This window comes from Canis aureus, chromosome 21 (genome assembly GCF_053574225.1).
Source record: "Canis aureus isolate CA01 chromosome 21, VMU_Caureus_v.1.0, whole genome shotgun sequence".
In the NCBI taxonomy this organism is placed as follows: Eukaryota; Metazoa; Chordata; class Mammalia; order Carnivora; family Canidae; genus Canis; species Canis aureus.
The window spans coordinates 42891458-42904360 of record NC_135631.1 but is presented as its reverse complement, the minus strand read 5'-3'; the positions used below and the strand labels follow the sequence as shown (position 1 = coordinate 42904360).

Here is a 12903-nt window from a genome sequence, read left to right as displayed (position 1 = left end):
ATACATAAGCATTTATAAATATATACACACACATAAAATTGTGTATATATATATTATCTATATGTATTTCTGTAATTGAAATAAAGATTTTACAAAATAATCCTTTTCCTTATTTTGTGTGATGCACACTTATATTTTCCATACTCATCTATTACCGTTTTTTAAAGATTTATTTATTTGAGAGAGAGCATGTGGGGGCGGGGATGGGAAGGGTGCAGGGCAGAGGCAGAGGGAGAGAGTGAATCTTAAACAGGCTCCATGCCCAGCACAGAGCTGACAAGGGGCTCGATCTCACTATCCTGAGATCATGACCTAAGACAAAATCAAGTCGGCCACTTAACCCACTGAATCACCCAGGCACCCTCTCTTATCTATTACTTTTTAAAACATTCTGATAGTAACCAACTTAATTGATTTTTTAACCCCTAATTATCATAGTTCATAGTTTGAGAAAGTCCAGTTTGTGAGTTAAGACAGAGTGCCTACACTTTGCCTGATAATAAAAGTCTCCTGGCAAATTAAAAAGATAAACTCTTCAGGGGTGCCTGGATGGCTCCATCAATTAAGTGACCAACTCTTGGTTTTGCCTCAGGTCATAATCTCACAGTCATGGAATTGAGCCGGTGTCTGGCCCAGCATGGAGTCAGTTTGATATTATGTCCCTCTTCCTCCCCCTCTGCGCTTGCTCTTTCTCTCTCTCTCTCTGATAAATAATAAAACTTAAAAAAAAAAAGAAAAAAGAAAAATTCTTTAGAGACTATAATTCAGTATAGAATGCACTCTCCAAATCTGTATTTTTAACATAAAACAAAGTTTATTCCTGTTGTTAGCCCCTTTGGGCTGGGAGTTGAGGCTAATGCAGTGAAAATTGCCCTGATCTTGGGCTACTGCCCTCACTCTGAGGTTTGCTCACTGGAGCCAGGGCCTCATGTCCTTGGGGAGTGCGGCTTGTTGAGGCATCGCCAATTTTGCCCTTGAGAACTGGATGAGAGAAGACTAGCAGTTGGCCTAAAGCCTCTCTGCAGTTGCCCTGACAATTAGAGACTTAATTGCTTATGTTAACAAGGACTCAATGAAACAGTTTTGACCTTGCTTTTTAAGTTAAATCATATAAAAACCATGATGACATATTAAGTAAAACACAAAACCCTCTGATTTAAGGGAAAAAAAGAACCTTGAATTTTAAAATTGTAGGATACTTAGTACATTACTTTGAATTAGGCATAGAATATTAGGGTGCATAAATGATTGTAGCCCAAGAACCAAAAATCTGTGTACTTTTATTATTTGATAGAGTTTTTTTTTAAAGATTTATTTCCTTGAAAGAGAGAGAGAACAGGGGGAGTAGCGGAGGGAGAGAATCTCAAACAGACTCTCCACTGAGAATGGAGCCTGACACCGGGCTTAATCCAGCGACATATATCATGACCTGAGCTGAAGGCAGACGGTTAATCAACTGAGCTAACCAGGTGCCTCTTGATAGAGAAGATATTAAATATATGTTTCACTTACTAAAAATATAGATAAGGATACATAACAGTCTTCTCTACCTTGTTGAGATTTTATACAGAATTAAATGTTATTTTAGGCTGAAGTTTAACATCTCCCATCTCCTGATTATCCTCTATGTCATGGATAGCATAAATTAATATTAAGTTGGAGTCATTTCATTATACGCACCTCAGCTGTAAGTAGCATTTAAACACCTTGGCCCAGTCGTTCCAAATCATTTACTACTGAGATTGTTTTGTACAGATAGTGATTGTATTGCTACGTTTATATATGACAGTTTTTCATTTCTCCCTTGTTGTGTGGGTTCTAAATGAGAGAATAATCCAGATTGCTGAGGCTTCTATATTTTTGTAATCTTAGCCATTTTAGATAAATCTTTGGAAGATGTATGGCACCCTTCCCTGCTTTGTACAGAGCCTGAAATATAACCTAGTCTCCTTTCTCTGTCCCCTCTGCTAGTCCTTAATCCTCTACCATTCCTGTTTTGTATTTCCTCTAAGTGGGAAGCCTCACCCAGTCAGAATGAATGTTTTCTGTGTAAACCATCATGTCGTATGCAAGTAGAGGCCTGTTTCTTCCCATCTTGTTTCACTGGCTAGGACGTCTCGTACAAGTGTTAACTAGAACTATTGAGAATGGAGGTTGATGAGCGCTTCCCTGTCTTGGGGAGAAGCACTCCAGCCATATTCTACTCTTTGAAGTATAATGTTAGATGGCCTTTATCAGAATAAACAAGTTCCTTTCTATTCCTAGTTTACTGACATATTTTTAAATATTACAAATGGTATTTCATCAAATAGCTTTTCTTCTATTGAAATAATCAAGTGGTTTTACTCCTTTATTCGGTTAGTAAAATACAGAAGTTTATTTTCAGATGTCAAACCCACCTTGGTTATGATGGGGTTTTTTTGTGTATCCCTGGATTTGGTCTGCTTAATTTTTATTAAAGATGTTTGCATCTATAATCATAAGGGATATTGTATATAGTTTTCTTGTAATTCTTTGTCTAATTTTGGTATCAAGTTATTACTGTCCTCATTAATTAGGTTTGGAAGTATTTCCTCTTATTTTCTGAAAGAACTTATATTGTTTTCTTCTTACATGCTTTGTAGAATTCACCAGTGAAGCCATCAGGGCCTGTGGTTTTCTTTGTAGGAAGTCTGTAACTACAGATTTGATTTGATTTGGTTAGTAGGTTAAAGGGTATTCAAGTTTTCTGTTTCTTTTTGAATGAGCTTTGATACTTTGTGACTTTCTGGATGTTTATCTATTCACCTAAGTTACCTGATTTGTCAGAACAGTGTTGTACATAATATTCTCTAACTGTCCTTTCAATGTCATTAGGACCCATATTGAGAACTTCTTTTTAATTGTTTCTCTTGGTGTTTGTGTTCTCTTCTTTGCTTCATCGGTTTAGTTAGGAGTTTATCAGTTCTGCTGATCTTTTCAGAGAGCCAACTTTTGACTTCACTGATTTCCTCTATTGTCTTTCTTTTTCATTGATTTCTACTTTTGTCTTTTTTATTTCCTTCTACTTACTTTGGGTTTTCTTTGCCTTTTTTTTTTAAATATACCTCATACCATTGATTTTTAGACCTTTTTCCTCCCAAAAGAAACTTAACAAGTTGTAAATTTCTCTCTAAGGACTTCAATTTTGATATGTTATGCTTTTATCTACATTCAGTTTGCAATGTTTTCTAATTTCCTTTGCAACTTCTTCTTTGATTCATGGGTTATTTAGAAGTGTTAGAGTTAATATTTCACCATGTTACATAAAATATATAAACCTTGTATTTATACAAGTACATTTACATCTGCATGCATCTAGTGCAATTTTTTTTGGTTGAAAATATCCATATGGTTCTTTTTTACACTTTCACTCTGCCGAGGTTTCCTATTACTTATTGTGAGCATTTCTTTCTTTACCTCATTGTGAGCATTTCTTTCTTTACCTCACTGAAGTTCTTGCCTAATAATTGTAGAGTCTGGATCATCTCAGGGTTGGCAGCTGTTGGTCTTTTCCTTGAAAATTGATAACATTTCTAAGCTTTTTGTATATGTAGTAGTTATGTTGTATAGACTCAGTATTTTTTTACATTGCTCCTGAGTGTTGATGTTTCTTTACTGATTGCTTAGACTCTTATTGTACACAGTCATACCTGCAGCTGGCCATGCCTCAGACCTCAGTTTAGTCCTTAAGCTTTGGTTGCCAGCTACTTTTTGTTTGCTTTATACAGACATGGCTGATGAGTCAGCTGAAGACTAGTGCTGAGTTTAAATATAGAATTAGGCATTCTTCTCTGGCTCTCTCCTTTCTGAGTTTCCCCTCTCACTCTCTAGCAGCCCTAGTTGAACCAAGTCCCCTTTCCATTGCTCCTTTGTGCTGAAAGACTGCTGGATTTGTTTTTTCTCCCAGTGTTTTAGCCACCCAGCCTTAACCACCACCATGACTATAGGCACTCTTAGAACAAAGTCATAGAAGATGGAAAACTCGCTTTCTTCTGGTTGCTTACTCTAGATTTCCACAGCCTCTAAAAACTACCTACCTTTTTTTTTAATCTCTAGAGCCCTCCAGTAGGTCATTTGTTTGTCTTATTTGTAGGAAGATCTGTAGTTAGACACTACTTCAATTCAGAGATATCAGAGTAGAAAACTCACTCTTGGAGATCCCTGGGTGGCTCAGCAGTTTAGCGCCTGCCTTTGGCCCAGGGTGTGATCCTAGAGTCCCGGGATCGAGTCCCACATCAGGCTCCCTGCATGGAACCTGCTTCTCCCTCTGCCTGTGTCTCTGCTTCTCTCTGTGTGTCTCTCACGAATAAATAAATAAATCTTTAAAAAAAAAAAAAACTCACTCTTCTTTTTGAAATCTTGCCCATTTGTTTCCACCATACTCTAAAGTCTCTTCCTACTTCTCTGCTCCAAGTGGGCAAAGTGTAACCAAAAGCTCATCGGACTCATGCCTAGGAAATCTTAGCTCTTCTACTTGCTCACTTAAGGTCGGTGTCCTTTACTTCACTTTAATTTCCCCATCTACAAATTACTTTAGATTCCCCATCAATTAATACTCTTAGAAGAGGGAATAATTGAATTTTAAGTGGAGTTATAATATGTGAGGCACATACCATAATACCCAGCATAAAATATATGCTCAATAAATAATCCCACCCTTCTTAATCTTTCAGGGTCTCCTCCTCTTCTGAATGACTTCAAAATAGCATTTAGCCTTACTCTACAAATCATCTTCTGTGATCTCATTGTCTCTTTTGGCTTCATCTTCTCTCTTAAAAGCGAAAGACTACCAAATCTAGTCGAAATGTGTCGAAAACTACAAATGTAAATATTTTAGTACCTCCTGGATAGCCCATGTAGATTTCCCATAAGCCCTTCAAACTCATGTCCAAATCTGAACTCATCATTCTCTCTCTCCATCCCCAAATCAACCTACTTCCTCTGCATCACTACATTCAGTTAGTGATACCATTACTAATCATTAAGGGAAAAAAAATCTAAGTGTACCCTCAAATCTTTCTGCTCCATAATTCTCAAATGTAACAAACTATGCTGTTGCTCAGGCATTGTGCTGCCCACCCTGTGCCTCCCTCTCTCAATCCCCACAGACAGTATGTTTGCTTTTATCAGAGATTAAGGGATAGAGACGATATTTAGGAGTTTAATAAATAAGGGTCCTATTTAACATTTTTTTATTGATTTCTATCATTCCTATGAGCCAAAAAGCCATCCATCTTCATTATATGTAATCATAATTGATACATAAATAGTATACTTAAATTTTAGATTTTAAGTGTGTACTGAGGCCCAGTCAATATTATTACAGTAAAAACCCATAACTAAGGCCAAGGGGGTCTTATATAACCTAGCCAATGGTTATACCTCACTGTAGAACAGTTCTCAACATTAGCACTATTAATGTTTTAGGCTGGATAGTTGTTTGTTGTGGGAGACTGTCCTGTGCATTGTAGGGTATGTAGCAACATCCTTGTCCTCTGCACCCTAGATGCTAGTAGCAAACGTCCAGGCCAGAACCTCAAGTACAGGGTGTTTGTGACAAAGATTGGGAAGGGAAGATGGTGTTGAGTTGCCAGTAGCAAATGCCTAGGCCAGAGCCTCAGGTGCCGGGTGTTTGTGACAAAGATTGGGAAGGGAAGATGGTGCCGAATGCCAATAGTATTCCTACTGAATAAGAACTTAATCCATGATATAACTAACTCTTCTGCTCTGTAAGAATCCCCAGCATATTTGTTGTATTCACTCTGCATAAAAGCATATGTTCCAGTCTTGAAAAATGACTTTTGGTCTAGCCTCACTTTTTTCAGAAACTTTATAAAATATATTCATTTGATCTTTGTTAAGTGGCACTGGTCTTCTCTCCTTCCTCCAGGAGCTCATTTGACCATGAAACTTCCTGAAAATTTGAGAGAAGTGGGGGAGTTGAAATTTTCAGTGCCATGTTCCACATATTTTCAGCTTTCAAGATCATTCCCAATAGCAGTCGGGAGAGGAAAAGACTTCTGTTGAGTTATTACAGTTAGAAACTGTAGTCAGAATTGGTTATAAAAACTTTTAGTCAAAATATTTCCCCCATCTTGGATTTCTTTATGTTGGTCTTTAACTTTTCCTATCCTTCCTTTTTCTTTTTAGACAATTCATGTTCTTATGGGAAGTGCTGTGCAACCCTTACTAACTTCAGTGGGAGATGCCATAGAGGCCATAATCATCACTATGCATCAAGAAGATTTTTCTGGGTAAGCACGTTCAACCACAATTTTCACTAACCTTTACTGTATTGTTTTTCATTTACCCACCTCTATCCTTCTTCCTCCCTAAGTCTGTTTCCACCTAGGTCTTGTTCCTCTTATGATGGGTTTGGCCTCCAGCCTCATACTGCTTTATCCATTGTGAGCACCTTTAGCTGATTAAAATTTTCCAGTTTTTGTTTTCATCATCTCTCTCATCATTTCTCTCCTGTCATTGAAACATAGAATCATTAACATCTACAGGACTCCGTTTGCCACTGCAGGACTTCTGGTAGTTGGTACCATCCTCTCTTATCAAGCTTATCTATATCCTTACTTCTCACAAATGCCCTGTACTTGCCTCAGGCATAGGCATATTATTTCTTATGTAAAATGTCCCACCTCTACCACTATGCTAGTCTGAATCCTGCTGTGGCTTTGCATCTCAGCGCCCTGCGAGAATCATTTTCCTTTCTCAGTTCTGTGGCAATCCAATCTGGCAAAGTCACACCTAGCCGTCAATACTTTGGTAGTATTCCACAGCTGTTTACAAGAGTACTGCTTATCTGTATCATATATATGTTGAGAATGAAACTCATAGGTCCTAACTCAGTGTTCTCTGAAATCTTTTAAAGGAGAATAGGATGATTTGGACTCCATGTATTAGGACATTATTTGTAGAGAATTTGGAATAGTTATTTGCACATGCTTGGAGGATTTTTTTAACACAGTCTAGAGCTAAACATTCAAATAGTAATATGTAGATATGTGTCTTATATTCCTAGTTCATAGTTACTATTTTTGAATTTTCCTTTTTCTATTTAAATTCTCACAATAGCTAGTTGTTTGGTTTGTTGTTGTTGTTTTATTATTTTATTTATTTATTCATGGGAGACAGAGAGAGAGAGAGAGAGAGAGGCAGAGAAACAGGCAGAGAAACAAGCAGAGGGAGAAGCAGGCTGCATGCAGGGAGCCTGAGCCTAAGGCAGATGCTTAAGCCACCCAGGCATCCCAATAGCTAGCTAGCTGTTTGTAGAAAACTGTGTGAATTTTACACTGTCCTTTAATTTTTCAAACCACTTATTCACAAAATATCTTTTGAAGAATAAAAGATTGATCTCAAAAAAAAAATAAAAGATTGATCTCTTTTTAATAATGGAATGAAACACAGAGGGTAAAGTGGATTATACCCAAAATGCTATAATATTTGGAGATGGAATGCAAAACTGCTGATTTAGCAGTTTGGAAGGAACTGAATTGTACTCAAGAGTAATCTAAAATGTCCCAGTTAGACCAATCCTTGATGCCTCTGAAAAGGAAGCAAAAAATGAAGGCTCCTTCTATCAGAGTGGTCAGCTTCTTCAGCAACTGTATTTATTGGTGAGCCACAGCTAGTGCCTGAGCTAGTGGATTAGACATTAAAAGTTGGTCTCCCTAGTAGGGATGTCCTTACTAGGTTGCTTAAATACTAGGGAGCCAGATGGTCACTCATAGATAGGTTGGTACAAGTATGAAGCATTATTTTTTTTTTTTTTAAGATTTTATTTATTCAGAGAGAGAGAGGCAGAGACACAGGCAGAGGGAGAAGCAGGCTCCATGCAGGGAGCCCAATGTGGGACTTGATCGCAGGTCTCCAGGATCTCACCCCAGGCTGCAGGCGGCGCTAAACCGCTGTGCCACTGGGGCTGCCCTGAAGCATTATTTTAAAGTGTATATCAGTAACCTTAATTCCTCGCCCCTCCCCCCCCAATGGCTTTTGATGGTTCCATTTCAGCTCTGTCTATATACGGCAGACATTTGATTCCACCCATGGTTGTCTTCCATACGTCCCTGTATAGGAATGTGAAACTCTGTTGCTTTATAGTATATTTAAGGCTATTGCTCCAGGGCAGTAATTTTCTTACTTTCTAGAACTATTACTGGTAATTCTGTCATGGGATTTCATATATGAAATGTTTGGCTTGAATGAAATCTGTGGTGAAGTTAGATGAAACTATTCAGGAAGTACAAATCACTTTTATAGCAGGGCAAGCCCCCAGGGGTCACACTTGGAAAAATAATAGTGAACGCCTACCTTGGAAAGCCCTCTATATTTATTTTAGGTAAAAGGAATAAAGCAGATTTACTTTGTCAGCCAGCCTTATATGGAGTATGGTTACAGAATCCCTCTGCTATTTAAAAAGTAATGCTTAACACAGTTTCCTTGTATTTGAAATGTGTATTTCTCTCTAAATTAGGTACAGCTCAAAATGTAAATATCTAATCGACATAGTACATTGATTGAAATTCCTTGATTAATGTAAAATAACTCAGGTCCAATTATGAATGGGGTTGGGGGGGCACCCCGGTGGCCCAGTGGTTTAGCGCCGCCTTTGGCCTGGGGTGTGATCCTGGAGACCCGGGATCAAGTCCCGCATCAGGCTCCCTGCACGGAGCCTGCCTCTCCCTCTACCTGCCTGTCTCATTCTCTCTCTCTCTCTCTCTCATGAATAAATAAAATCTTAAAAAAATCTTATATTGAATGGTGTTGGGAAGGTGGTAAAAGTAGGAAGACCCTAGGACCTAAAGTGATGGATGTGCATCTCTGCCAAGGGGAGAATGCACATACATGCCAAAAGGATTGGTAACCTGAAGATGGTCATCTACCACTTCTCAGGTGTGCATCTGGTTAGTCCATCTGCCTTCAACTTGTGCATGCAGGGTCTCATTAGAAAGATCCTTAAATTTCTGCAAAATGTATTATTGTACTCTATCAGTTGAAAATCTCTTACTGACCCATGTGGGGCTCCCTGCTCAGCAGAGCATCTGCTTATCCCACTTCCTCTGTTCATGCCTCTCTCTCTCTCTCTCTCTCTCTTTCTCTCTCTTTCTCAAATAAATAAATAGAATAATTAAAAAAAATATCTCTTACCAAAAACTTCACCATAGTTGGAAAAACTGAGCTTTAACGATGGCGAAGCAAATATCATATTCTAGTAAATTTAAATCAGTTTCTAATCCACACTGATAATTGCTAACACCCATTTCAAGATTTTGTCTGATGGATTGTTTTACTTATATTGACATGTGTTTGGAATTTGTTTTAGTATATCTAATCCTCATGCAAATCATTTTAATTGACTAGATTAAAATTCTTGAAACATTCCTCCAGAATAGTACAGATAACAAACAGTGCCTTTGATAAAGCATAATAAAACATGAAAGAGATTGGTACCCCCTTGTTTTTCCAACCTAGTCTTTTGAACTGAACAAAGATACGCCATGCAATGATCTGAATCTGGCAAAACCAAATCCACGTGACATTTGCCATCATTTACTGAGGCTGTATGAAGCAGCACTCCACTGTGTGATGCTGAAGACAGCACTGGTCCTCCATGTTCCCTCTCGGTGGCCTTGCTTTAGTGAGGACATTCTTTTTACACCGGACCAAAATCTCTCCCTTCTGGAGCTTATGACTAGTTTCTCTATTTCTGTCTACTTCTGGAAATAGAAGACCTTTGGTTAGCATCCTCTGATAATAACCATTCATTGGTGTCTTTGAAAATAATTAAGTTCACCTCATTCTCTTGCTCTAGGCATTTGAGTCATATCTGTTATTCTTCTTTAGATCATTGCTACTTTTTCTACGTCATTCTCAGAATATGGAAACACTCATTTTTTAAGACGATTCAGCACTTTGTAGCCAATGATTTCATTGGTTAGCTAATTAATATCAGGTGATTTCTAATTTTGGTATGAACTTCTTTCCTATAAATATTTCACATTCTTTTAATATATTCCTTAAAGAGTAATTACAAACACTTATAAATTATAAATAGTATTTCATGGAGCATCAGCTGGCATCATCTGTTGATCCAAATTAAAGCCTTTGCAAACCTCATCATCTGGGAGGAAAAAATTGCATACCATGTGTATTGTTACATAACCAGTTCCACAGGCAGAAATCTACTATTGGGCTGATCAGATTAAATAGCACAGAAGCAGAAATGTCTTTGCCAAGAATTTGTTTGGGGAAGCAGTGTTTTCTGCCCTTACAAAGTGTAGAAAGCTATTTCAGGCTTCATTATTGATTTATTCACTAACCAGGCAAAACATATGAGTGGATGGAGATTCATAAAGCTGAGAAGGACCTTGAAAGGTCAGAGAGTGCATAAGGCACTGTGTGAATTACCCGAGACAGATGGTTGTCCATTTCATTCTCAATAATATCTAGGTAAATGGATTCTAAGATTCCTTCAGTCATCTTCCTGGCATCTTAAAAGTCTTTATTATTTAAACATTGTTTTATACTCTTTAACTATTAGCAAAAATAAGCAATACCTTTTTTACCATTGAGGGAAAAAATAGCTTAGAATTGAAATAGCAGGTGGGGGGGTGGGATAAAAATGAAATAGTGGCTGTTAGTGCATTGGCTGTTTTTTTTTTTTTTTTTTTTTCCCCTTTCGCAGGTCAGTATCCAGCTCAGGAAAGCCTGATGTTCCTTGTTCTCTGTACATGAAGGAGCTTCAAGGTTTCATTGCCAGAGTTATGAGTGACTACTTTAAACACTTTGAATGCTTGGATTTTGTTTTTGACAACACTGAAGCTATTGCCCAAAGAGCAATTGAACTTTTTATTCGCAATGCCAGTCTCATAAGACCTCTTGGTGAAGGTGGCAAAATTCGACTTGCTGCTGATTTTGCTCAGGTAAATTATCTATTTATTGAAAGACTAAATGTGTATTCTTTAGTGTTTTATAAAGTTGAAGCAGAAAGAAAAATCCATTTAAACTGAATTGGTGGGACGCCTATGTGGCTCAGTGGTTGGGCGCCTGCCTTTGGCTAGGGTCATGATCCCAGGATGTGGGATCAAGTTCCACATTGGGCTCCCTGTGAGGAGCCTACTTCTCCCTCTGCCTATGTCTCTGCCTCTCTCTCTTTCAGTCTGTGTCTCTCATGAATAAATAGATCTTAAAAAAAAAAAAAAAAGAGTAAACTGAATTGGTAAGAAAAAGAGGAGAGTTTAAAGATACTTTCATGCCAGATTTTTCTTTTCTTTGTATTTAATAAAAGAATCATCACTCATCTTTGAGATTTCAAGGTTAAGGTAAAAGTAGCTCATTCCATAGTACAAAAACACCCCATTTTTATATAATGTAGGGCTTTCTTACTATTTTATTATCCCACAATATCAGTATTGATAAGAATAATTGATGAATTTTGCTGGAAAATAATAGAGACAATGAAATTATCTTCAAATACTGTAAAGGTGCTATCTCTTTTCACGTAAAGAGACAGAACTCAGCATATCTGTTATCCTGTAGTGGCCAGCTCAGGGTTTCAAGACAATGTTCTAATCCATGTAGATGCACCATGGGCCACATACATAGAAGTTCTGGTTATTTGGTCTCCCTCTATTGAACAGAGTACCTTTCTTGCATATGGCCAGGCTTGAAATCATTTCAGGTTCTTGAACCATAATCACCTCCTAAAGGGGTTTTTCCTTTAGACAGATTTTTTTTAAAGCCTTCCAATAGTATCAGAGGCAAAGAAGAAACACCTCAAGCATACACTTGAGTTAAAAGATACTCAAACAGATCACTTGTATATACATAGCATGTCAAATGTGAACTCATTTTTTAAGCCTTTCAAAGCTGTTAACTTTACCAGTCTAGTTATTCAGATGGATTATTCATAATTTGCTAGATCCTCCCTGCTAATAAGGATAGTCACACTTAATGTCCTTATTTACCCCTGTGTGGATTGGGGAGCAAGTCTGGGTTCATCATTCCCATGCCGAGGAGAAAATGTGGCAGATTCCTTGTACGGGGGTTGTTTTCAGACACTTGTACCTGACAGAGGTCCAGAGGGAATAGGTACATTATCTAATGTTTCAACAGCCAGGCTTTTTATGTATTAAGTGGTCTAGACTTAGTCATTTTCATACCCAAATGATGTATGCTTGAGACCACTGGACCATAGTAAAGAGCCTTCCTTTGGGAAATATGCTTTTAGTAGCTGAGGCATAAAAATAAGAATTAAACGTTATCATTAATGTTGCTCTTGTGACCTTTCCCATTTTCAACGGCTTCCTTCTCATGCCCTTGTATACTTTGCTTTATTGTTACAGGTAAACTTCAGCTAAAAGAGGATTGCATGTAAGCGGTGTGTTACTTGTGTACCCTTAGTGGGGTTACAGGCTGCTCACTGAGCTAAAAGCACTGGGACGGAGGAGTCTTGCTCTCAGTTGTTAAAAACACTGTGAGCTCTACAGAAATGAGTATCTGTTCTCTGTTTCCCCCCTTTCCTCCTGAATTTTGTTTTTCTTTTCCCGTTCTCTTCCCTCCCCCTGGCCTCCCTCCCCCACCAATTTATTTGCATTCTGCTCCAGCTGGTTCTTGAGTCACTTTCCTGGAGGCAGCACTTCAAGTCTGATTAGAATGGCAGTGAGCAGTTAGCTGGCCAGAATGAGAGTGCCGGGGCAGGCAGGCTTTTTGGTGCTGTGTTTCATTTTAATGATGTGTTCCCTTATGGGTCTTGAAAGATGGAAAGCACTGTCCTGGAGCCCTTGCTACTTGCAGCCAGCAACCTGCTCAAAATGCAAAGCGTCGAGTGCCACCCCCCAGAAACTGCAATACTCAGACTTCCTAGGTGTTTCT

The 12903-nt window shown here is 38.2% G+C and overlaps 1 protein-coding gene across 2 annotated transcripts in view; it reads left to right on the top strand.

Moving 5' to 3' along the window:
• The window catches only part of COG5 (component of oligomeric golgi complex 5), a 296918-nt gene that overhangs the window by 263431 nt on the left and 20584 nt on the right, over positions 1-12903 (top strand). For both annotated transcript variants that reach the window (XM_077864022.1, XM_077864023.1), the window contains exons 17-18: positions 6172-6275; positions 10715-10952. In XM_077864022.1, coding sequence (XP_077720148.1) covers positions 6172-6275; positions 10715-10952 — 342 coding nt within the window. The remainder of the gene's footprint in view (positions 1-6171; positions 6276-10714; positions 10953-12903) is intronic.